The 26,405-nt window shown below is 44.3% G+C and overlaps 1 protein-coding gene across 1 annotated transcript; it reads right to left on the bottom strand.

The window, feature by feature from the left end:
• Positions 1 to 872: 872 nt before the first annotated feature.
• On the bottom strand, positions 873 to 25,806 carry LOC121575267 (ATP-dependent 6-phosphofructokinase, muscle type). Its single transcript, XM_041888241.2, has 23 exons — positions 25,699 to 25,806; positions 25,486 to 25,578; positions 23,241 to 23,314; positions 21,592 to 21,669; positions 20,912 to 21,101; positions 20,253 to 20,418; positions 20,117 to 20,161; positions 16,588 to 16,696; positions 16,343 to 16,438; positions 16,031 to 16,123; positions 15,738 to 15,863; positions 15,553 to 15,617; positions 15,392 to 15,455; positions 15,105 to 15,251; positions 14,836 to 14,906; positions 14,600 to 14,687; positions 12,883 to 13,035; positions 11,954 to 12,118; positions 11,778 to 11,839; positions 11,529 to 11,640; positions 11,304 to 11,403; positions 2,050 to 2,155; positions 873 to 1,705 (listed from the first exon to the last, which is right to left on the bottom strand). The coding sequence occupies exons 2-23, from the start codon at positions 25,562 to 25,564 to the stop codon at positions 1,552 to 1,554; spliced, it is 2,343 nt and encodes a 780-aa protein (XP_041744175.1). The 5' UTR covers positions 25,565 to 25,578; positions 25,699 to 25,806; the 3' UTR covers positions 873 to 1,551.
• Between the last annotated feature and the right edge of the window lie 599 nt (positions 25,807 to 26,405).

Genomic DNA, 26,405 nt, shown 5'->3' with positions numbered 1-26,405 from the left:
ATTGAGTCATTTAGCAGACACTCTTATCCAGAGCGACTTACAATCTTAATTTCTTCTGTCAGTCATCATTATCTCGGTTTCCAATCAGTGTAGGACCATCTAGCCTTGAAAACATTTTTTTACCCACACTCTTACATTTTGTATTTGTTTAATTACTAAATGCATAACAACTATATTATTGGGGTAGACTGTACTTAGTCAGCCTATTAGGCATCGTTTAATAAAAATGAGTTACATTTTCTTTGCAATACATTGTTGCCCTTTTATCACTAAACATTCAATATTTGATTTTCAATAAACATAGTAAATTCTAAATTCTTTCATCATGTCAAATAGTCCAAAAAAACTAAATAGAACGTTTTATTACATATCCTAGTTCAGTTTCAATGGAAGAAAGATGTATTAATTTCTAAACTGTTCTGCCATACAAACAGGGGAGAAGGCAATAAACCAGACACAGGAAACACTACACTGAGGGTGTTTGTGGTTTTGAGATAAGTGTTAGACTCTGACTTTCCGGAGAGATCTGCACAGTATTGTTGAAGGTTTGCCAGATGCAGAATGATGTAGAATGACTTCTGTGACGTAGGACAGTTCAAAGCTCCACACAAACTGTATGTATAGTCTTTTCATCATAACCACTAGGACTGTACTGATATGCTACACCCATCAGTTGACTGAATGGTTGACTGTTACTAGCAACAGTCATCAAAATTGTTAAAAGGTTTTTAAAACAATTCTTATAAATGCAACAGTTGGACAATGGATGAAGATACTCCAAACTTTTTGAAAACAATGTATACATTATATATTGACTGAATTATAGCACATAAAACATTTTACTGCCAAGGAAAAATAATGGAGTTCAGGGATTTTGGTGAGAATTCAGGCATTCAATTTATTGTCAAATTTCAATTTGTCTTAGAATAGATTACACCTATCTATACATACTTTACATCATTTGTGAGATCAGACATAATATTACTATAATCCGAGTGTTCCTTTTCGGAAGTTGCTTTCATTTTAGCGCATCTCATTTGTAAAAATGTAAACTGTATTAAATCATTACTTTTTTCAGCTCCACAAAAAATGAACACCCATCAAAATAAAGTTAACTTTCTTCTCTTTCCTGTGATGTAAGTGTTGAGACTATGCGTTTAAATCGCAGACAAAGTGTTCTTCTAGATACAACGGAAAGACAATGTTTTCCATTGAGCCCCTTTAAGCCATTACTGGGATGTGTTTGACAGGTCATTACAAACATTTCCACGGTCATAACGTTAACGGGTAAAAACGATAGGCACAATAAATAGTATTAAAGAGTCACAGGAGTAAAATGAAGCACATCAGTCCAGCGAGATTTAAGTGAAAAGTGGAGTTTGCACCCCTCAAACACAGGAAAAATATGGCTGAAAAAGACAGATCCTCAGGTGGGTAGGGCATGCGTGTTGCTACTGTTATGGTTAATTTCTCTTCATAGGTGCGGGTGGGTCTAGGTGCTAGACTAAGGGTGTGTATGTATGTGAGGTTGTGTGTGTTTATTTGGTTTGTTTACATTTTGCCCCCCTTGATTTCGCCGGTCTTCTTGATGATGTGCTCCATAGCAGCCGCCTCAGAGGTGTCGATTTCCACAGCTTCATACCTGGCCAGGATCTTCAGGATGGGCCTCAGCTTCAGCCACCACTCGGTCTTTGGGATACGGTGCCTGTGGAGGGAGGAGAGAAGGAGAGTGAGGGAGAAGATAGGATGGTAGAAGAGGGGATTGTGAAGGAGGAGGAGAAGAAGAGTGGGATCAGAGAAAGAAAACAGGAAATAGAGGAAGAATAAGAAGATAAATGATAGAAGGAACCTGGGCTGGTTCAATGGTTCTAACTGGATTGACACAATTCCAAAAAACAGCACTTACTTACCATTGCTCGTCATTAAAACACAACTGAACTCAATGTGGAACACACGATGAAGAGTCACAAACAAGAGAGAGGAGGAGAGAAAGAGAAGGAGGAGAGAACGAGAAGGAGGTGTGGAAACACAGGGAGGATTAGGACTTACTCAAAGTCAGTGTCTTCCTTGAGGGAAGCCAGGGGTTGGAATATCAGGGATCTCTTCTTCATGCCCAGCACACAGGCAGAATCTGGTGTGTTAGCAAAGATACGACCTGGGGACACAAAGAGGGCCAGCATCAGCATAGGAGGACAGTAGCCTGGCTGGTCCTAGATCTGTCTGTATGGGCTTTATCCAGCTCATCTCTTATAGCAGGACATCAATAGTCAGAGGAGTTGGATAAAACACCTATCTAGGACTAGGCCGAAGGTAGTGGGCACAGAAGGTCATGAATCCATGTAGATGCATTATACAGAGCAAGTTATGAAGGCATTGTGCTTGTTGATAAGAGCAAGAAGAGTTATTCGCTTTTCTTTAATGTTACTTCTAGGCGGTAGATCAGCTTTAATATTGCAGATATATTGTGGCTTCCATCAATGTAATTGTCTGCATCATCATTCCCCATATATATATACAGTGGGGAGAACAAGTATTTGATACACTGTCGATTTTGCAGGTTTTCCTACTTACAAAGCATGTAGAGGTCTGTAATTTTTATCATAGGTACACTTCAACTGTGAGAGACGGAATCTATAACTAAAATCCAGAAAATCACATTGTGTGATTTTTAAGTAATTAATTTGCATTTTATTGCATGACATAAGTATTTGATCACCTACCAACCAGTAAGAATTCCGGCTCTCACAGACCTGTTAGTTTTTCTTTAAGAAGCCCTCCTGTTCTCCACTCATTACCTCTATTAACTGCACCTGTTTGAACTCGTTACCTGTATAAAAGACAACTGTCCACACACTCAATCAAACAGATTCCAACCTCTCCACAATGGCCAAGACCAGAGAGCTGTGTAAGGACATCAGGGATAAAATTGTAGACCTGCACAAGGCTGGGATGGGCTACAGGACAATAGGCAAGCAGCTTGGTGAGAAGGCAACAACTGTTGCCGCAATTATTAGAAAATGGAAGAAGTTCAAGATGACGGTCAGTCACTCTCGGTCTGGGGCTCCATGCAAGATCTCACCTCGTGGGGCATCAATGATCATGAGGAAGGTGAGGGATCAGCCCAGAACTACACGGCAGGACCTGGTCAATGACCTGAAGAGAGCTGGGACCACAGTCTCAAAGAAAACCATTAGTAACACACTACGCCGTCATGGATTAAAATCCTGCAGCGCACGCAAGGTCCCCCTGCTCAAGCCAGCGCATATCCAGGCCCGTCTGAAGTTTGCCAATGACTATCTGGATGATCCAGAGGAGGAATGGGAGAAGGTCATGTGGTCTGATGAGACAAAAATAGAGCTTTTTGGTCTAAACTCCATTCGCCGTATTTGGAGGAAGAAGAAGGATGAGTACAACCCCAAGAACACCATCCCAACCGTGAAGCATGGAGGTGGAAACATCATTCTTTGGGGATGCTTTTCTGCAAAGGGGACAGGACGACTGCACCGTATTGAGGGGAGGATGGATGGGGCCATGTATCGCGAGATCTTGGCCAACAACCTCCTTCCCTCAGTAAGAGCATTGAAGATGGGTCGTGGCTGGGTCTTCCAGCATGACAACAACCTGAAACACACAGCCAGGGCAACTAAGGAGTGGCTCCGTAAGAAGCATCTCAAGGTCCTGGAGTGGCCTAGCCAGTCTCCAGACCTGAACCCAATAGAAAATCTTTGGAGGGAGCTGAAAGTCCGTATTGCCCAGCGACAGCCCCCGAAACCTGAAGGATCTGGAGAAGGTCTGTATGGAGGAGTGGGCCAAAATCCCTGCTGCAGTGTGTGCAAACCTGGTCAAGACCTACAGGAAACGTATGATCTCTGTAACTGCAAACAAAGGTTTCTGTACCAAATATTAAGTTCTGCTTTTCTGATGTATCAAATACTTATGTCATGCAATAAAATGCAAATTAATTACTTAAAAATCATACAATGTGATTTTCTGGATTTTTGTTTTAGAATCCGTCTCTCACAGTTGAAGTGTACCTATGATAAAAAATTACAGACCTCTACATGCTTTGTAAGTAGGAAAACCTGCAAAATCGGCAGTGTATCAAATACTTGTTCTCCCCACTGTATATATATATATATATATATATATATATATATATATATATAGCTCAAAAAAATAAAGGGAACACTTAAACAACACAATGTAACTCCAAGTCAATCACACTTCTGTGAAATCAAACTGTCCACTTAGGAAGCAACACTGATTGACAATACATTTCACATGCTGTTGTGCAAATGGAATAGACAACAGGTGGAAATTATAGGCAATTAGCAAGACACCCCCAATAAAGAAGTGGTTCTGCAAGTGGTGACCACAGACCACTTCTCAGTTCATATGCTTCCTGGCTGATGTTTTGGTCACTTTTGAATGTTGGCGGTGCTTTCACTCTAGTGGTAGCATGAGACGGAGTCTACAACCCACACAAGTGGCTCAGGTAGTGCAGCTCGTCCAGGATGGCACATCAATGCGAGCTGTGGCAAGAAGGTTTGCTGTGTCTGTCAGCGTAGTGTCCAGAGCATAGAGGCGCTACCAGGAGACAGGCCAGTACATCAGGAGACGTGGAGGAGGCCGTAGGAGGGCAACAACCCAGCAGCAGGACCGCTACCTCCGCCTTTGTGCAAGGAGGAGCAGGAGGAGCACTGCCAGAGCCCTGCAAAATGACCTCCAGCAGGCCACAAATGTGCATGTGTCTGCTCAAACGGTCAGAAACAGACTCCATGAGGGTGGTATGAGGGCCCGACGTCCACAGGTGGGGGTTGTGCTTACAGCCCAACACCGTGCAGGACGTTTGGCATTTGCCAGAGAACACCAAGATTGGCAAATTCGCCACTGGCGCCCTGTGCTCTTCACAGATGAAAGCAGGTTCACACTGAGCACGTGACAGACATGACAGAGTCTGGAGACGCCGTGGAGAACGTTCTGCTGCCTGCAACATCCTCCAGCATGACCGGTTTGGCGGTGGGTCAGTCATGGTGTGGGGTGGCATTTCTTTGGGGGCCGCACAGCCCTCCATGTGCTCGCCAGAGGTAGCCTGACTGCCATTACGTACCGAGATGAGATCCTCAGACCCCTTGTGAGACCATATGCTGGTGCGGTTGGCCCTGGGTTCCTCCTAATGCAAGACAATGCTAGACCTCATGTGGCTGGAGTGTGTCAGCAGTTCCTGCAAGAGGAAGGCATTGATGCTATGGACTGGCCCGCCCATTCCCCAGACCTGAATCCAATTGAGCACATCTGGGACATCATGTCTCGCTCCATCCACCAACGCCACGTTGCACCACAGACTGTCCAGGAGTTGGCGGATGCTTTAGTCCAGGTCTGGGAGGAGATCCCTCAGGAGACCATCCGCCACCTCATCAGGAGCATGCCCAGGCGTTGTAGGGAGGTCATACAGGCACGTGGAGGCCACACACACACACTACTGAGCCTCATTTTGACTTGTTTTAAGGACATTACATCAAAGTTGGATCAGCCTGTAGTGTGGTTTTCCACTTAAATTTTGAGGGTGACTCCAAATCCAGACCTCCATGGGTTGATAAATTTGATTTCCATTGATAATTTTTGTGTGATTTTGTTGTCAGCACATTCAACTATGTAAAGAAAAAAGTATTTAATAAGATTATTTCATTCATTCAGATCTAGGATGTGTTGTTTAAGTGTTCCCTTTATTTTTTTGAGCAGTGTGTATATATATATATATATTCATACATTTTCCTTTATTATATTCCCCTAACCCTTTACCCCCTCGGTTTGTTGTTTTGACAAATGTGTTGTTTTGAAAGTGTGTTGGAAAGTTTCTTAGTAGCTAGTTAACTTTTTAGTTTGGATCCCGCGACGCATTTGGCATCAGTTGCTGGGACTGCTACTCTCTGTTCAGTGATCCTGCCGACCAAGGCCGGGTCTGAGGAGCCATTTGGCGTAGCAACTAGCCTAGCTGCTAGCTAGCTGCCTATCAAGCTAGCGGGATTTCTTGCTCGCCTGAGGTAGAGTATCTCATGATAAGCTGTAGACCACACTATTTACCAAGAGAGTTTATCATATTTTTCATAGCTGTCTATTTACCACCACAAACCAATGCTGGCACTAAGACCGCACAAGGAGCGGGACTCTAACCCGAATGCTAAGAAGACATCCCGCTATGCCCTCCGGCGAACCATCAAATAGGTAAAGCGTCAATACAGGACTAAGACTGAATCGTACTACACCGGCTCCGACGCTCGGATGTGGCAGGGCTTGCAAACTATTACAGACTACAAAGGGAAGCGCAGCCGTGAGCTGCCCAGTGATAAGAGCCTACCAGACGAGCTAAATTACTTCTATGCTCGCTTCGAGGCAAGCAACATTGAAGCATGCACGAGAGCGTCAGCTGTTCTGGACGACTGTGTGATCACGCACTCCGTAGCCGATGTGAGTAAGACCTTTAAACAGGTCAACATTCACAAGGCTGCAGGGCCAGACGGATTACCAGGACGTGTACTCCGAGCATGTGCTGACCAACTGGCAAGTGTCTTCACTGACATTTTCAACATGTCCCTGACTGAGTCTGTAATACCAACATGTTTCAAGCAGACCACCATAGTCCCTGTGCCCAAGGACACTAAGATAACCTGCCTAAATGACTACCGACCCGTAGCACTCACGTCTGTAGACATGAAGTGATTTGAAAGGCTGGTCATGGCTCACATCAACACCATTATCCCAGAAACCCTAGACCCAGTCCAATTTGCATACCGACCCAACAGATCCACAGATGATGCAATCTCTATTGCACTCCACACTGCCCTTTCCCACCTGGACAAGAGGAACACCTACGTGAGAATGCTATTCATTGACTACAGCTCAGCATTCAACACCATAGTGCCCTCAAAGCTCATCACTAAGCTAAGGATCCTGGGACTAAACACCTCCCTCTGCAACTGGATCCTGGACTTCCTGACGGGCCGCCCCCCGGTGGTAATGGTAGGTAACAACACATCTGCCACACTGATCCTCAACACGGGGGCCCCTCAGGGGTGCATGCTCAGTTCCCTCCTATACTCCCTGTTCAACCATGACTGCATGGCCAGGCACAACTCCAACACCTTCATTAAGTTTGCCGACGACACAACAGTGGTAGGTAGGCCTGATCACCGTCAACGATGAGACAGCCTATAGGGAGGAGGTCAGAGACCTGGCAGTGTGGTGCCAGGATAACAACCTCTCCCTCAACGTGATCAAGACAAAGGGATGATTGTGGACTACAGAAAAAAAAAAAGAGGACTGAGCATGTCCCCATTCTCATCGACGGGGCTGAAGTGGAGCAGGTTGAGAGCTTCAAGTTCCTTGGTGTCCACATCACCAACGAACTATCATGGTCCAAACACACCAAGACAGTCGTGAAGAGAGCACGACAAAGCCTATTCCCCCTCAGGAGACTGAAAATATTTGGCATGGGTCCTCAGATCCTCAAAAGGTTCTACAGCTGCACCATCGAGAGCATCTTGACTGGTTCTATCACCGCCTGGTGTTGCAACTGCTCAGCCTCCGACCGCAAGGCAATAAAGAGGGTAGTGCGTACGGCCCAGTGCATCACTGGGGCCAAGCTTTCTGCCATCCAGGACCTCTATACCAGGCGGTGTCAGAGGCCCTCAAAATTGTCAAAGACTCCAGCCACCCTAGTCATAGACTGTTCTCTCTGCTACCGCATGGCAAGCGGTACCGGAGCGCCAAGTCTAGGTCAAAAAGGTTTCTCAACAGCGTCTACCCCCAGGCCATAAGATTCCTGAACAGCTAATCATGGCTACCCGGACAATTTGCACTGCTCCCCCACCCCCACTTTTACTCTGCTGCTACTCTGTTTATTATTTATGGATAGTCACTTCAACTCTACCCACATGTACATATTAGCTCAATTACCTCGACTAGCCGGTGCCCCCGCACATTGACTCTGCACCGGTACCCCCCTGTATATAGCCTCCCTACTGTTATTTTATTTTACTGCTGCTCTTTAGTTATTTGCTTTAATTATTTTTGCTTAACACTTTTTTTATTTGTTTTACTTTGCATTGTTGGTTAAGGGCTTGTAAGTAAGCATTTCACTGTAATGTCTACACCGGTTGTATTCGGCGCATGTGGCAAATAAAATTTGATTTGATTTTCCAACAGTCTTGAAGGAGTTCCCACATAGGCTTAGCACTTGTTGGCTGCTGTTCCTTCACTCTGCGGTCCGACTCATCCCAAACCATCTAAATTGGGTTGAGGTCGGGGGATTGTGGAGGCCAGGTAATCTGATGCAGCACTCCATCACTCTCCTTCTTGGTAAAATAGCCCTTACACAGCCTGGAGGTGTGTTGGGTTATTGTCCTGTTGAAAAACAAATCATAGTCCCACTAAGCCCAAACCAGATGGGATGGCGTATCGCTGCAAAATGCTGTGGTAGCCATGCTGGTTAAGTGTGCCTTAAATTCTAAATAAATCACAGACAGTGTCACCAGCAAAGCACACCCACACCATAACACCTCCTCCTCCATGCTTTACGGTGGAAAATACACATGCGGAGATCATCCGTTCACCAACACCGCGTCTCACAAAGACACGGCGATTGGAACCAAAAATCTCAAATTTGGACTCCAGACCAAAGGACAAATTTCCACCATTCTAATGTCCATTGCTCGTGTTTCTTGGCCCAAGCAGGTCTCTTCTTCTTATTGGTGTCCTTTAGTAGTGGTTTCTTTGCAGCTATTTGACCATGAAGGCCTGATTCACACAGTCTCCTCTGAACAGTTGATGTTGAGATGTGTCTGTGACTTGAACTCTGTGAAGCATTTATTTGGGCTGCAATTTCTGAGGCTGGTAACTCTAATGAACTTATCCTCTGCAGCAGAGGTAACTCTGGGTCTTCCATTCCTGTGGTGGTCCTCATGAGAGCCAGTTTCATCATAGCGCTTGATGGTTTTTGCGACTGCACTTGAAGAAACTTTCAAAGTTCTTGAAATATTCTGTGTTGACGGACCTTCATGTCTTAAAGTAATGATGGACTGTCATTTCTCTTTGCTTATTTGAGCTGTTCTTGCCATAATATGGACTTGGTCTTTTACCAAATAGGGCTAACTTCTGTATATCACCCCTACCTTGTCACAACATAACTGATTGGCTCAAACGCATTGAGAAGAAAATAAATTCCACAAATTAACTTTTAACAAAGCACACCAGTTAATTGAAATGCATTCCAGGTGACTACCTCATGAAGCTGGTTGAGAGAATGCCAAGAGTTTGCAAAGCTGTCATCAAGGCAAATGGTGGCTATTTGAAGAATCTCAAATATAACATATATTTTGATTTGTTTAACACTTTTTTGGTTACTACATGATTCAATGTGTTATTTAATAGTGTTGATGTCTTCACTATTATTCTACAATGTAAAAAATAGTAGAAATATAGAAAAACCCTTGAATGAGTAGGTGTGTCCAAACTTTTGAATGGTAGTGGATGTGTTATGGCTTTTCAACCTCTGGCATATTGTGGATTCAGAGCTATCTATATAATAGAACTGAAAGGGTTTTCTTTAACCTCAAGGATCTGACCCTTTCAATTTTCGCCTAAAATGACATACCCAAATCTAACTGCCTGTAGCTCAGGACCTGAAGCAAGGATATGTATATTCTTGATACCATTTGAAAGGAAACACTTTGAAGTTTGTGGAAATGTGAAATTAATGTAGGAGAATATAACACATTAGATCTGGTAAAAGATAATACAAAGCCAGAGACAGCAGGGGTTCAAACTGTAGAACCCAGTTCCTACATTTGAATATAAAAATTGATTTTATCAAACAAAACTATGCTACATTTTATCTCTGGGACCCTGAGAGGATGACAAATCAGAGCAAGATTACTGAATGTAAGTACATTATGTACCTTCAGAGGTGAATGTATCAAACCACTTGCCGTGATAAGTTTTTTGTTGTTGTGCACTCTCCTCAAACAATAGCATGGTATCTTTTCACTGTAATAGCTACTGTAAATTGGATAGTGCATTTAGATTAACAAGAATTTAAGCTTTCTGCCCATTTAAGACATGTTTATGTCCTGGAAAGTTTGCTGTTACTTACAACAGTCATGCTAATCACATTAGCGCACGTTAGCTCAACCGTCCCGTATACGGGACACCGATCCCGTAGAGGTTAATGGAAGCTTCTCTAATGTCAAACATGTAAAGTGTGGTGTACCGCAGGGCAGCTGAAACTCTTAACAAAGTCACTGAAACTCTTAACAAAGAGTTGCAGTCTGTTTTGGAATGGGTGGCCAGTAATAAACTGGTCCTGAACATCTCTAAAACTAAGAGCATTGTATTTGGTACAAAGCATTCCGTAAGTTCTAGACCTCAGCTGAATCTGGTTATGAATGGTGTGGCTGTTGAACAAGTTGAGGAGACTAAATTACTTGGCGTTACCTTAGATTGTAAACTGTCATGGTCAAACATATAGATTCAATGGTTGTAAAGATGGGGAGAGGTCTGTCTGTAATAAAGAGATGCTCTGCTTTTTTGACACCACATTCCAAAAAGCAAGTCCTGCAGGCTCTAGTTTTGACTTATCTTGATTATTGTCCAGTTGTGTGGTCGAGTGCTGCAAGGAAATACCTAGTAAAGCTGCAGCTGGCCCAGAACAGAGCGGCACGTCTTGCTTTTCATTGTAATCAGAGGGCTGATATAAATACTATGCATGCCAGTCTCTCTTGGCTAAGAGTTGAGGAGAGACTGACTGCATCACTTCTTTTTATAAGAAACATTAATGTGTTGAAAATCCCAAATTGTTTGCATAGTCAACTTACGCACAGCTCTGACACACACTTACCCCATCAGACATGCGACCAGGGGTCTTTTCACAGTCCCCAAATCCAGAACAAACTCAAGAAAGAGTACAGTATTATATAGAGCCATTATTGCATAGAACTCCGTTCCATCTCATATTGCTCAAATGAACAGCAAACCTGCTTTAAAAAAATAAGATAAAGTAACACCTCATGGCACAACGCCTCTCCCCTATTTGACCTAGATAGTTTGTGTGTATGTATTGGTATTGATATGTAGGCTGTGTGCCTTTCTTTCTTTTTTAATTGATGTAGTTCTGTCCTTGAGTTGTTCTTGTCTATTAATGTTCTGTATTATGTAATGTTTCATGTTTTGTGTGGACCCCAGGAAGAGTAGCTGCTGCTTTTGCAACAGCTAATGGGGATCCTAATAAAATACCAAATGATCCTCACCGTGTCTGTAGCACTCCTTCAGCTTGTCAGTCAGCCACAGGACAGACTTGGATCCCATCTTGGTGCCAAAATTCCTGTCGAAGGGAGAGGGGGTTCCACCCTGGTGGTGAGACAAAGAGAAAGAGAGATGTATTTCCAGATGAATATATACATAAATTGATTCCTTATATTACAACAGATTTAGAGTTGAGCCCATTAAACAGTTAGAAGAAGCGTCCATCAGACCTGCTGCATGTGTCCCAGGATGTTCATCCTGCAGTCGAACGTGCCCTTGCCCTCCTCTGAGTACAGGTTGTAGAGGAACTGTGTGGTGTAGTTGTCGTTGGCATTAGCGTTCCTGTGGGCAGGAGGAGGATGGCGGTATTATTATAGGACAATCCATCATTCGTTAGTTGTAGTAACAAGAGAAACAAGAGAACGATAATGTCTGAGGGATATCAGATAAGGATGTGTTTTTGAGGAGAGCACACCTACCTGAGAATGAGACCTCTCTTCACTGAGGTCTTCATCTTTTCTATCAGATGCTCCACGTTCAGCTGCAACAAAACAATACAATAGATGATTCAACAACCCAATGTCCCCATTTTTTGTGTTTGAAATATAACACAGAATCCATCCATCTTTGTTATTCTGCCAGTGTGCCCCCTGACCTCAAGGTCGCGGATATGGAAAGGCTCTTCATAAATGTAGGCAGCGTCAGCCCCAGATGACAAGCCAGCCATGGTTGCCAGGTAGCCGCAGTATCCCCCCATGGTCTCAATGATGAACACTCTCCTCTTGGTGCCAGCAGCAGACTGCTTGATCCTGTCGCAAGTCTGACAGAAAGAAAGAAAGGTAAATATGAGGAGGGATGTGTGTCTGGGTATTGTCATATGTTAGGCAGGTAGCCTAGCGGTTAGCATAGCAGTTAAGAGTGTTGGGCCAGTAACAAAAAGGTTACTAGTTCGAATCCCTGTGCAACTAGGTAAATAATCTGTTGATGTGTCCTTGAGCAAGGCACTGAACCCTAATTGCTCTGGATAAGAGCGTCTGCTAAATGACTAAAAGGTCAAAGTGTGTGTGTCCCGCACACATTCACAAACATTCTCTTGTCAGTGGAGGCTGGTTTGATAATGTGTTTTCTTGTATCCCAAATATGCCAGATATTGTTGTTGTGGGGAAGGCCGGAGGGAGGTACATATTTTGGAAGTGGGTTGCTCTTTTGACTCCTATATGGAGCAGACCATTTGTTGCTAAGTTGCTGAAATACCATTTCCTCGTGTCACGCCTGAACAGCCTTAGTTATCAGTGCAAACTTGTGGCGCTGATATTTGGGAGTCTCAGCCATATACACAGGCTGACAGAATGCAGGCCCGCATAGGACAAAGGCAAAGCAGCTAACAAAGTACTGCTCTGTGTCAGGTGTCATGGAAAGCCTTGCTGAATGGAGAAGGTGCTTTCTATATCCATCCAGATGACCATGTCCTTTGAAATGTTTGAATCCTTCTCGACTGTAATGCAATTTGTGGATTCAAATAAAGTATTTAAAGTGTGTGTGTGTGTGTGTCTGGGGTACAGCGTGTGTGTGTGTGTGTCTTACCATGGTGATGGTGTTGAGGGCGGTGTCAGCGCCGATGCTGAAGTCTGATCCGGGAACATTGTTGGAGACGGTGGCGGGAATGACCACCATGGGGATACACAGCTCCTCGTACTTCTCCCTGGCTGTCACCAGCTCCAGACCACCCAGATAGGCCTGACAGGGAGACACACAATACCATGCACAGTACCAGTCAAAAGTTTGGACACACCTACTCATTCAAGGGTTTTTCTTTACTATTTAGAATAATAGTGAAGACATCAAAACTATGAAATAACACATATGGAATCACGTAGTAACCAAAAAAGTGTTAAACAAATCAAAATATATGTTATATTTGAGATTCTTCAAATAGCCACCCTTTGCCTTGGTGACAGCTTTGCACACTCTTGGCATTCTCTCAACCAGCTTCACTTGGAATGCTTTTCCAACAGTCTTGAAAGAGTTCCCACATATGCTAAGCATCTCAATTGGGTTGAGGTCAGGGGATTGTGGAGGCCAGGTCATCTGATGCAGCACTCCATCACTCTGCTTCTTGGTAAAAAATAACCCTTACACAGCCTGGAGGTGTGTTGGGTCATTGTCCTGTTGAAAAACAAATCATAGTCCCACTAAGCCCAAACCAGATGTGATGGCGTATCACTGCAGAATGATGTGGTAGACATGCTCGTTAAGTGTGCCTTGACAGTGTCACCAGCAAAGCACCCCCACACCATAACACCTCCTCCTCCATGCTTTACAGTGGGAACTACACATGCGGAGATCATCCGTTCACCCACAACGCGTCTCACAAAGACACGGCGCTTGGAACCAAAAATCTCCAATTTGGACTCCAGACCAAAGGACAAATTCCCACCGGTCTAATGTCCATTGCTCGTGTTTCTTGGCCCAAGCAGGTCTCTTCTTGTTATTGGTGTCCTTTAGTAGTGGTTTCTTTGCAGCAGTTCGCCCATGAAGGCCTGATTCACACAGTCCCCTCTGAACAGTTGATGTTGAGATGTGTCCTCCATTCCTGTGGTGGTCCTCATGAGAGCCAGTTTCATCATAGCGCTTGATGGTTTTTGCAACTGCACTTGAAGAAACGTTCAAAGTTTTTGAAATGTTCTGTATTGACTGACCTTCATGTCTTAAAGTAATGATGGACTGACGTTTCTCTTTGCTTATTTGAGCTGTTCTTGCCATAACCCTGCCATTACCCCCCATACCTTGTCACAACACAACTGATTGGCGCAAACGCATTTAGAAGGAAAGAAATTCCACAAATGAACTTTTAAGGCGGCACACCTGTTAATTGAAATGCATTCCAGGTGACTACCTCATGAAGCTGGTTGAGAGAATGCCAAGAGTGTGCAAAAGCTGTCATCAAGGCAAAGGGTAGCTATTTGAAGAATCTGAAATGTAAAATATATTTTGATTTGTTTAACACTTTTTTGGTTACTACATGATTCCATATGTGTTATTTCATAGTTTTGATGTCTTCACTATTATTCTACAATGTAAAAAAAATAGAAAGAATAAAGAAAAACCCTTGAATGTGTTTCCAAACTTTTGACTGGTAGTGTATATCTGGAATAGGCATCAACAGACATGACAATATTCATGAGACTCATTGTTTTTCAACTGTAGTGCTTATGTTCAATGAATATGTTCAATCAATAATGATTTTGACAGTGGACCAGTGAACCATCCGAACACTCTAATCCTCCCCCTCGAGCCTCACCTCAAAGCCTCCGATGATGATCAGAGAATGGATGTTGAACTTGGCAATGTTCAGGCTGATTTGCTCAATGTTTTTACCTGGCAGGTGTCTACACACCAGAGAGGAGAAACAGAGAGGTAAATGTCAATAGAGGTTTATGTTCTTCTAAGTAGTGCCCTGGGTTCCTCCTAAACACACGACTTTGAACTTTCCCTGGCCCTAAGCATTGGTGTGTGTGCTCTGTGGAGATGTCTCACCTCTTGGTACCGAGATTGGACCCTCCCTTCCCAGTCCATCCACCCACTTGAGCCCAAGTGATAGGCTCAATCTGGGGAAGAGGAACAAGAGATGAGTATGGTGTGTGTGTGTGTGTGTGTTATTTGTGTTGAGCTTTGCAGGTGGAGCTCAACTTGGCAATGAACTGATGTTCCTGATGATGTCATTCATCTGATCACATGTAAAATTACACACAAGTTGTCCACTACAGGAAATCCTCAGGGACATCTTTCCTGGTGGAATGGCCCACCTGTCCGTTAGCCAGGCCGTCAAAGCCGTCATGTATAGCCAGCATCTGGTGTCCCTGGATGAGACCGACCCTGACAGCTGCACGCACTGCTGCATTCATTCCAGCACAGGGGGCGCCCACATTTACAATGGCAATATTGATGTTGCTCTGAGAGGGGGAGAACAAGACAGAGAGAGGATGTATTTTGGTGCAACCCTATAATGCCTTCAAATGTGCAACCAGGTTGCCCAAATACCAGACCAAGATAGCAAGAAAAAGAAACTGATGAAAATTATGCAGTTACTCACCTTCACTTCTGGGGGGTTCACGTGAGCCAGCATTTTGTACGTGTTCCAGTTATTCTGAAAGCTCCTACAGACATTGACAAGAAAATGACCAATGGTTTTCATCTCACTATAATAAAAGTCCAAATGAAGAAGGAATAAAAGAGGCAAAATAAAAGGCTCACTTTCCCCTGAGCTTCACAGCATCTTCAAATCTCCCCTCAGCCATGGCTACGGTCACATCTTTAGTCTGAGAGAGGGGGGATAATAGAGAGAAGAAGACATTTTAAACGACAATGTCGATAATATGCTTTCTCAGCAGTAAGAGAGGAAATAATGCAGTTTGATGTGGCATAGGTATATAGCTCACAACTTGGACACACTCCATGAGAGGCAGCCTGATGGCCATGTTCCCAGAAAGACTGACAACACAGGCTGGGGTTTCTGGGGTGGCCTCCAACAGAGCCATCACAGCCTCCACACCCATCCTGCTACCCTGGGGGACGAAGGGAGAGAAGGAATGAATGAAGGATCGATTATCATAGCAGGAACATTATAGGTGATATGTAATGACCCTGAAGGTCAAGAAAGAGTAGCCAACAGAGTGAAAACAAGACAGACAGACAGATTGACAGACACAAAGTGGTGACAGAGATGGATTACCAGGATCCTATCGAAAGCAGAGGGGGTGCCACCTCTCTGTACGTGTCCCAGGATGGTGGAACGGGTGTCGAAGCAAAGTTTCTTGGATACCAGCTGTACAGAGTGACAGAGAGATTACAGCATCAGTCCTCTGTCAGATCAAAGCTAGACGATAGATTTAAGGTCATATTACCCTAGCCCCTTATAACCTTAACCATTAGGGGGATGAAACATATCGGACTCTGTGGCTGGGGGAATAGGGTGCCATTTGGGACACCGCCTGTTTATGTGGTTAGGGACAACTTCTATTGACTGTGTGATGCCATCGCTCACATTTTTGACTTGGTCACAGGTGATGGGTTTCTGGTTACGGTCCTGGGCTCCCTCTGCCATGATGATGACGTTCAGACGAGAACCACGCTCCCTTTGCTGAGAGAGAGACGGAGAGAGAACTTTGTTTTGTGTGTTACTATATGAGGAAGAGAGAGAAAACCAGGGAGAGGGACAAAGAAATAAAGAGAGGCTCAATCAGAAGAGGTGGAGAAGGGATAGAGGGAGGAGGAGAGGAGGTGTGGTACCGCAATCAGTCTTTTGCACAGATGTTCCTCCCAGTTTTCCTCTGGGGGCATCTCTGGGATGAACACCCAGTCAGCACCGCAGGCCAGAGCAGTCACCAGGGCCAGGTAGCTGTAGGAACAGAGAGCAATGTTAACACATACACAAGCATACACAGACAAACGTGCGCAGACATGAATAAATATCTATCCGGGAAGCAGAAGGACCTAGAATACCTCTATCAAATGCCGGCAGTATTATCTCCCAAGATAATTTTATTCGGTTATAGATATCTCCCCTCAAGCCGATACCACGACGGCCCTCAAAGAACTCCACTGGACTTTATGCAAACTGGACACCACATATCCTAGGCTGCATTTATTGTAGCTTGGGATTTTAACAAAGCAAATTTGAGGAAAAGGCTACTGAAGTTCTATCAACACATTGATTGTAGTTCTTGTGCTGCTAAAACACTCGCCCACTGCTACTCCAACTTCCGGGATGCATACAAGGCCCTCCCCCGCCCTCCTTTCGGCAAATCTGACCACGACTCCATTTTGCTCCTCCCTTCCTATAGGCAGAAATTCAAACAGGAAGTACCTGTGCTAAGGACTATTCAACACTAGTCTAACCAATCGGAATCAACGCTTCAAGATGGTTTTGATCACGCGGACTGGGATACGTTCCGGGTAGCTTCAGAAAATAATATTGACGTATATTCTGATATGGTGACTGAGTTTCAGGAAGTGTATAGGAGATGTTGTACCCATTGTGATTATTAAAACCTACCCTAACCAGAAACCGTGGATAGATGGCAGCATTTGCGCAAAACTGAAAGCGCGAACCACCGCATTTAACCATGGCAAGGTGACTGGGAATATGGCAGAATACAAACAGTGTAGTTATTCCCTCCGCAAGGCAATCAAACAAGCAAAACGTCAGTATAGGGACAAAGTGGAGTCACAATTCAACGGCTCAGACACGAGACGTATGTGGCAGGGTCTACAGACAATCACGGACTATAAAAGGAAAACCAGCCACGCCGCGGACACCGACGTCTTGCTTCCGGACAAGCTAAACACCTTCTTCGCCCTCTTTGAGGATAATATAGTGCCACCAACGTGGCCCGCTACCAAGGACTGTGGGCTCTCTTTCTCTGTGGCCGACGTGAGTAAGACATTTAAGCGTGTTAACCATCGCAAGGCTGCCGGCCCAGATGGCATCCCTAGCCGCGTCCTCAGAGCATGCACAAACCAGCTGCCTGGTGTGTTTACGGACATATTCAATCTCTCCCTATCCCAGTATGCTGTCCAGTGGTGGAAAAAGTACCCAATTGTCATACTTGAGTAAAAGTAAAGATACCTTCATAGAAAATGACTCAAGTAAAAGTCACCCAGAAAAATACTACTTGAGTAAAAGTCAAAAAGTATTTGGTTTTAAATATACTTAAGTATCAAAAGTAATTTCGAATTGTTTATAATAAGCAAATCGGACTGCACAATTTTCTTGTTTTTTTTTCATTTACAGATAGCCAGGGGCACATTACAACACAGACATAATTTACAAACAAAGCATTTGTGTTTAGTGAGTCTTCCAGATCAGAGGCAGTAGGAATGTTCTCTTGATAAGTGAGTGAATTGGACCATTTTCCTGACCTTCTAAGCATGGAAAATCGTAGTCCTCTGTAGCTCAGCTGGTAGAGCACGGCGCTTGTAACGCCAAGGTAGTGGGTTCGATCCCCGGGACCACCCATACACAAAAATGTATGCACGCATGACTGTAAGTCGCTTTGAATAAAAGCGTCTGCTAAATGGCATATTATTATTATAAAATGTAACGAGTACTTTTGGGTGTCCAAAAGTAGTCCAAAATATAAATAGGCAAGTACAGATACCTAAAAAAAACTACTTAAGTAGTACTTTAAACTATTTTTACACCAATGCTGCTGTCCCCACATGCTTCAAGATGGCCACCATTGTCCCTGTACCCAAGAAAGCAAAGGTAACTGAACTAAATGACTATCGCCCCATAGCACTCACTTCTGTCATCATGAAGTGCTTTGAGAGACTAGTCAAGGATCATATCACCTCTACCTTACCTGCCACGCTAGACCCACATCCATTTGCTTACCGCCCCAATAGATCCACAGACGATGCAATCAACATCACACTGCCCTATCCCATCTGGACAAGAGGAATCCCTATGTAAGAATACTGTTCATTGACTATAGCTCAGCATTCAACACCATAGTACCCTCCAAGCGCATCATTAAGCTTGAAGCCCTGGATCTGAACCCCACCCTGTGCAACTGGGTCCTGGACTTCCTGACGGGCCGCCCCCAGGTGGTGAAGGTAGGAAACAACACCTCCACTTCGCTGATCCTCAACACTGGGGCTCCACAAGGTTGCCCCCTCCTGTACTCCCTGTTCACCCATGACTGCGTGGCCAAGCACGCTTCCAACTCAAGCGTCAAGTTTGCAGACGACACAACAGTAGTAGGCTTGATTACCAACAATGACGAGACAGCCTACAGGGAGGAGGTGAGGGCTCTGGGAGTGTGGTGCCAGGAAAATAACCTCTCACTCAACGTCAACAAAACAAATGATCGTGGACTTCAGGAAACAGCAGAGGGAGGACCCCCCTATCCACATTGACGGGACCGCAGTGGAGAAGGTGGAAAGCTTAAAGTTCCTCGGCGTACACGTCACTGACAAACTGAAATGGTCCACCCACACAGACAGTGTGGTGAAGAAGGCGCAACAGTGCCTCTTCAATCTCAGGAGGCTGAAGAAATTTGGCTTGGCACCTAAAACCCTCACAAACTTTTACAGATGCACAATTGAGAGCATCCTGTCGGGCTGTATCACCGCCTGGTACGGCAACTGCACTGCCCGCAACCGCAGGGCTCTCCAGAGGATGGTGCGGTCTGCCCAACGCATCACCGGGGACAAACTACCAGCCCTCCAGGACACCTACAGCACCCGATGTCACAGGAATGCCAAAAAGATCATCAAGGACAACAACCACCCGAGCCACTGCCTGTTCACCCTGCTATCATCCAGAAGGCGAGGTCAGTACAGGTGCATCAAAGCTGGGACCGAGAGACTGAAAAACAGCTTCTATCTCAAGGCCATCAGACTGTTAAATAGCCTTCACTAGCACATTAGAGGCTGCTGCCTATATACATAGATTAGAAATCACTGGCCACTTTAAGAAATGGAACACTAGTCACTTTAATAATGTTTACATATATTGCATTACTCATCTCATATGCATATACTGTATTCTATAATATTATACTGTATCTTAGTCTATGCCGCTCTGACATTGCTCGTCCATATATTTATTTATACATTCTTAATTCCATTGCTTTACTTAGAATTGTGTGTATTGGGTATATGTTGTGAAATTGTTAGATATTACTCGTTAGATATACTGCACTGTCGGAGCTAGAAACACAAGCATTTTTGCTACACCCGCAATAACATTGCTAAACATGTGTATGTGACCAAGAAATTTCATTTGATTTGACACACACAGTCAGGCACTCACCCGCAGTGTCTGCCCATCACCTCCAGGATAAAGGTCCTCTGGTGACTGTCAACAGAAATATGTGAAAAACTCAGAATCACAAAATCCTTATGATTTACTGATGCTTACAAATGACTTAATATCGGTGTGTGTGTACCTCTGTGCAGTAGTTGTTATGGCATCCACCACCTCTATGATGCGGTGCAGGGCGGAGTCAGTGCCGATGGTCATGTCAGTGCCACAGAAGTCGTTGTCTATAGAGCCCACCATGCCGACGATATTGAGGTGAGAAGAACGCCTAGCCTCCTCCGCTGTGATCTTACCTGGTGGTGGACACACAAACTAGCAGTCAACTCACACATTTAATACATTACTCGTAGTCCTATGTGGCTCAGTTGATAGAGCATGGCCCTTGCAACGCTGGGGTCTTGGGCTCAATTCCCGCTGGTGCCACACATATCAAACTGTATGCAAGCACTATTCTAAGTCGCTTTGGATAAATGACTTTGCATATATGACTTGGGTCCACAAGGAGACATTAAAGTACAGTATAAGGAGCCACATATTTCAAAGACCATACAGATGCTTGGGCCCGTATTCACAAATTGTCTTGGAGTAGTGGTGCTGATCTAGGATCAGTTTTTGTTTTAAGATCATAATGAATGATGACCTAATCCCCCCTCTTAGGATAATCTAAAAAGTGACTGGGTGGAATACAAAAAGTGTAGTGGGTCACATTATGTTTTATGGTAGTGGGGTGGTTTGGAGTGAAGGGTGCTGGGTAATGTAGTCTTGTTGGTGGCCCAGGTATCTCACCCTGTTTGGTCAGGTCAGCCAGCAGCTCTCTCCACTCTGTACGGAACTGGTTGGCACCAGTCAAGCTACCGTCACCACCAATCACACACAGGTTGGTGATGCCCAGTTTGACCAAGTTGCAGGCAGCCTTCAGACGCCCCCACTTCTCTTTGAAGTCCATACAGCGGGCACTGCCAATCACAGTGCCACCCTGAGACGAGACAAGAGGGAGAGGTGGGATCAGTTGGATGACACAAACAGAACCCACACATTCTGCCAAAAGAACACATTCAGTTGGGCTAAAAAAGAGGGAGAGATGGAGGAAGAAGTAGAGAAGGACAGGTTGTGGGTTATAGGCAGAGGGGGATGAGAGAGAATGTGGTTCAGGAATAGTGTGTGTGTGTGTGTGTGAGTGAGGAGAGAGACCAAGGGGGAGGGAAGAAGGAAGGGAAGAGGAGGGAGGTGAAACCCCAGCCTATCATTCTGAAGCCCATTAAATCCAGTGAACCCTGGCATTTAACTAGCTCCTACTGACCAGAGAGTCACTGATCTAGGACCAGTTCATGTTACAGAGGATGGATCCCACCCCTTTCACTGAAAGGTTACATTTGGTCAGAAACTACAGGAGAGCTCAAGACAGTGTGAGGGGGGAGGTAATTGGATAAAGTGTGTGTGTGTGTGTATACTGTATGTGTGCTCACCAGCTGCAGCATCATAGACACGCTCTCCCATGTGGCAGGTTTGATATTGTCACCTCCATCCACCAGACCCTGGTAACCCTGAAGACGAACACACAAACCTGTCACTTACAGTTACGGGAGGATCTAAGGTGAAACCCAAGGTAACTGAGGTGGCTTAGCTGAATGATAAGGTAACAGGCAAGGAAAAGGGAATGTAAGAGGCTCATTCCAGATCAGCTTTCTCAATCCAGCCATTGCTGTCCGTAGCACTGTTGGTTTACATCCTATCCCCTCTAATCAGGGATTTCGTATTATTCTATACGTAAATCCGAGATACTCAATTTGGTATGATATGTTAGGTTTCGTATTGTATGTATTCATTTGTGGTGTCCATCACCCATTTATGTTATGAATTACAATTCAAATTAAATGTCATGAATTTGCAAAACGTACAATATGTTACAAATTTGCTAAACGTATGAGATGTTACAAATTCTAGCTAGGTGGCTAATGTTAGCTAGCTGGCTAACATTAGCTAGGCTAGGGTTAGGTTTATGAGTTAGGTTAAAGGGTTAAGGATGGGGTTAGGGGAAGGCTTAGCTAAGTAGTTGCAAAGTAGCTCAAAAGTAGTTGAAAAGTTGCTAATTAGCCAAAATGCTAAAGTTGTCTGATGAGAGTCAAACTCGCAACCTTTGGGTTGCTAGACGTTCGCATTATACGCCTACCCATCCACCCTACTTTCGTTTTTGACTTCAGTAACCATACCAAACATAACATATCATACTGATTTGAATATCCCAGAATTACATTTACTGTGTTACATCTAGTCTATGAGACCAGGCTGGAGAGAGGGGACACAGTTTTCAACTTGATGGAAAAACTGGAGTCTCACCTCATCTGCCTCATGCACAAATTCATGTTGTTCCTATGACCAGAGAAAGTAAAATATTTCTCGATATTAAAATAGACACGATGAGCTGCTAATAATCATACAAATGCAGGGCTATCGATACACTTGGCTACTCATTCATTGCAGCGCCAGTGGAAGTAGGGAGAAGCTCATTTTATGTTTTTAATAGTGTTGAATAAAAACAGTGTTGACAGTGCTGAGTAAAAACTTTGACATTCATTCACTCATAAAAACAGCAGCTCTTTGCTGTATTCTTTTACAGTTTCTCTTTGGTCATGGTTTTAAAAGTTATTAAATGTAATGTAGGCTAGTATCAAACTTTGCTGTGGACTGGGTTGTGGAAGCTGTAGGCACTGTAATTTGAGCTATCCGATTGGACAGCACAGTAAGCACACTAATTTAGCCACAGATCTCTCGGTCTGCCGGGTAGGCGGAGTTTAAATGAAATAGTTCAAAATGGGAACACTTTGCCTATCCGGTGTGCAGGGCTTCTGAATCAAGTGCACCTACCGCCAACAGCGCAACACAAATAAATAAAAAAAGCAGCACAAGCCTTTATATTCTTGGCTTTTCTACAGAAATGTTTGGTGATCGACTAGGAATTCCTTGAAGATCGACCAATCGATTGCGATCGACCGGTTGGTGACAACTGCTGTAGACTATAATAATCAGAAAAAGGGAATAGTAACAGTTATAGACTAATAGAGGATGGGTAACATAAAATGTTAGATGAGATGGGGGATACAAGTCAGGTACTAACCTCATGAACGAAGTAGACCTTGGCCCCAGTGTAGATGCCCACTCTGACTGCGGCCCTCACAGCAGCATTCATACCTGCAGTGGTTGTTAGAACATCACTGACACAGTCCCACCTGCACGGGTAGTTTTGAACTACGACCCACAACACAGTGTAGCTGCTATGATTAAGTTGGCATGCTGTGTGCTACAAACTTGACATATGCAAAATTCTTGCTTGAGAAATTGCCCTTTGCTAGGAAGCAAATTGTGTAAAAAAAATAGAAAACAATCACAGTAAGGTACTTAATTGTTACCCAGAAATTCTTTGATATTGAGATAATGAATCTGTTAAAAGTCCAATGCAGCTGTTTTTGTCTCATTTTAGTGATTTTGCTGAACGGAAAAATGATAATGTGTACATATACCAGATCATAATAATCATTACCATTATGTACCATGTGAGTTCACATGGTTAGGATGTATGGCTGATGGGGAACCATAGCAAAGCATAGTGGAATACTGAAGAGCTCTCCTCTCACATCCACACAGTTGGGATGACAATGCACTTTCAAGCTCTCCTGGGCATGTAGTTGCAACAGCCTGTGTGTCTGTGTCAGTGAACTGGCAGGGAACTGGCAGGGCAGACAGGGCCGACAGGGAAGGTAGGGCAGACAGGGACGACAGAGGTATGGCAGTCAGGACTGGAAATGTAACCAGCTCACTGTCTCAACACACCAGCTCCACTCTATAGAGCAACACATGTGGATAGTGTGTCTGTTGAGGTGCCAAGAGTGTCTCCCCTTTCAACATGATGGAGGGAGAAAAAGGTTTAGGTGGAAGAGGGAGAGAGGAGGGATAAGAGGGAGGGATAGGGCGGCCCACATCTCTCCTCCTCCTCCTCCACCTCTCCATGTCATATGACAAAGGTCACGTCTCTAAAATTAGCACCCCTTCAAAAAATACAGAGATAGAGAAGGAATGAGAGGGAAAGAGAGACAGCAGGAGGGAAAGAGAGGTAAATAGAGGGAAAGGTAAAGATATGGGTGAATATTTAAAGGACATAGTAGCTAGGGTGTATGTAGAGAATAAGACAAAGAAAAAACATGAAATAAAAGCGAGAACAGAGAGAGAACCCTGACAAACAGCTAGCCGACTAGAGCCACTCAGTTGGCATAATGATGTAAAGTTCAGACAGGCAGACAGCTCCCTGACACAGGCTCCAATCAGAAGGTCATGTGGGGTCAGTGGCAGACATCCCAAAAGGTCAAAGGGGAGGTATTCATCATCCAGCTAAAGGTCAGGGGGAAGACTGCTGGGTGCGTCCCAATAATCTTTCTTTTCTCCAGAAGTGTGCGCTTGTTCACTTCATCGATTTGAAACGAAATGACTGGTATACAGAAACTCCCTCTATCCATGCGTACACCAATCCAATTATTTCAAATTTTTGGGGAGTAGTGAAAGAGTGCACACTTCAGAAGGAAGGAGAGATTATTGGGACGCACCCACTGCGAATGCTCCACTGACCCTGGCAACCTCCTTGGATGGAAGACATCACGTTGCCCTTTCCATGTGATAAGATATCTCAGTGACAACCGAGAGGAGAGGTCTCTATGTGAAGCTAACGTGCCATATAAGACGTGATAACATATCATATAACATTATGATATTAACTTTTAATGTCAGAACTCCACAATCATTACAGTTTATTTGGCCGTGGTAGTGGGTGTGGCAAACTGTATAACTGGAACTGTGACTGAAAACAAAACGTCAACACAGTTGAATTTCAAACCACACAAATAAGAGGCATGTTTTCTATTAGTTGAGCTATGGTACAGTATATGTGCTGTGACTCATCTGACTTTCAACATAAATCTATGCATTTCTGTAGTACAGTCAGTCTATGCATCACCCTTGAAGTCCAGCTATGACTTCAGACAACACAAATTATGTTTACAAATCACTTTTTACTTTACCTCCCTATACTCCACTGTTTCCCTATTCCAAATTCATTGACAGCCTCAGAGCTCTGAGCATGAATGGGAATTATGGGAATTGTTGACTTAAAGTAATATCTCATTGTTTGCTGCCCCCACATGGGAACTGTTCACATGGACCGATTTAACTCTGGCCCCTGCTCAGCCACCTGCTGATTACCAACAAGCCTCTGGGCTGTCTATCCTCCCTCGGACTGTCTGCCCCTGAAACTGGTGCTTCCCCCGAACAGTCCTCTGGCACCCCCCTGCCCTGGTCCACCCAGCCCCACTCACCCTGGGCATCGCCTCCGGAGGTCAGCACGGCGATGGAGCGGCCGATGCCCATCTTGCTGGGGTCTTTATGGTGTGCCATGGTCCTAGAACTGCCTGTGACCAGAGAAGGGAAGGAAGGAAAAGAAAGCAGAGCACAATTAGCCTTGATCCTGGTAGCCCTGCTGTTATAGTGTGTGGTATAGTGCAGTAGAATGTCTCTCTCTCTCCTCTCACCTCTTTCTCTCCTCTCACTCTCTCTGCTTGCCTGACTGGGAAAGTGACTGGATGGGACAGGAGGGACGCAGTTTATCCACCCCTCTGCTTGGCAGGAATCTGATGCATGCGCATGATGAGAGCACACACACCCTATCACGCGCACATACACTTGTGTGCGCGCACACACACACACACACACACACACACACACACACACACACACACACACACACACACACACACACACACACACACACACCCTCTCTTCACTCTAAACTAATTATAAAACTAACCACCGTCACAGCCTGTGCCTTCATACAAATAAATACGCTTGGTCGGCAGCAATCACAGAAGAGGCTTTCCAAGGCTACGCCGAGCCTATCAACAACATAGCATGGATAAGAGTGGTTTGGGGGACAACAGAAGTTAGAGTGAGTTTGTTAGAATGGAGATCTTCGTTGAGAATTAACTTGAGAGGGTACTGTACTGAGAGTGTATGGGTACCCTCATATCAAACTCCTATCAATTGAAGCATAAATGTACTGTATATCTTTTGATAACATGTGGTAAAAACATTAAAGCAGCTAGAAATAAAACAATTAATTTATTCTAAATGCATGCAAAAATACAATTATATTTTTCCTAATTGCTAACTAACTAGCTAATGCTATGACTAATGCATTGAATCAGATGTTGCTATGCACCGGAAGAATCAACTAAGTATC

This window comes from Coregonus clupeaformis, chromosome 10, assembly GCF_020615455.1.
Source record: "Coregonus clupeaformis isolate EN_2021a chromosome 10, ASM2061545v1, whole genome shotgun sequence".
In the NCBI taxonomy this organism is placed as follows: Eukaryota; Metazoa; Chordata; class Actinopteri; order Salmoniformes; family Salmonidae; genus Coregonus; species Coregonus clupeaformis.
This window is presented reverse-complemented; position numbering and strand designations above follow the sequence as displayed.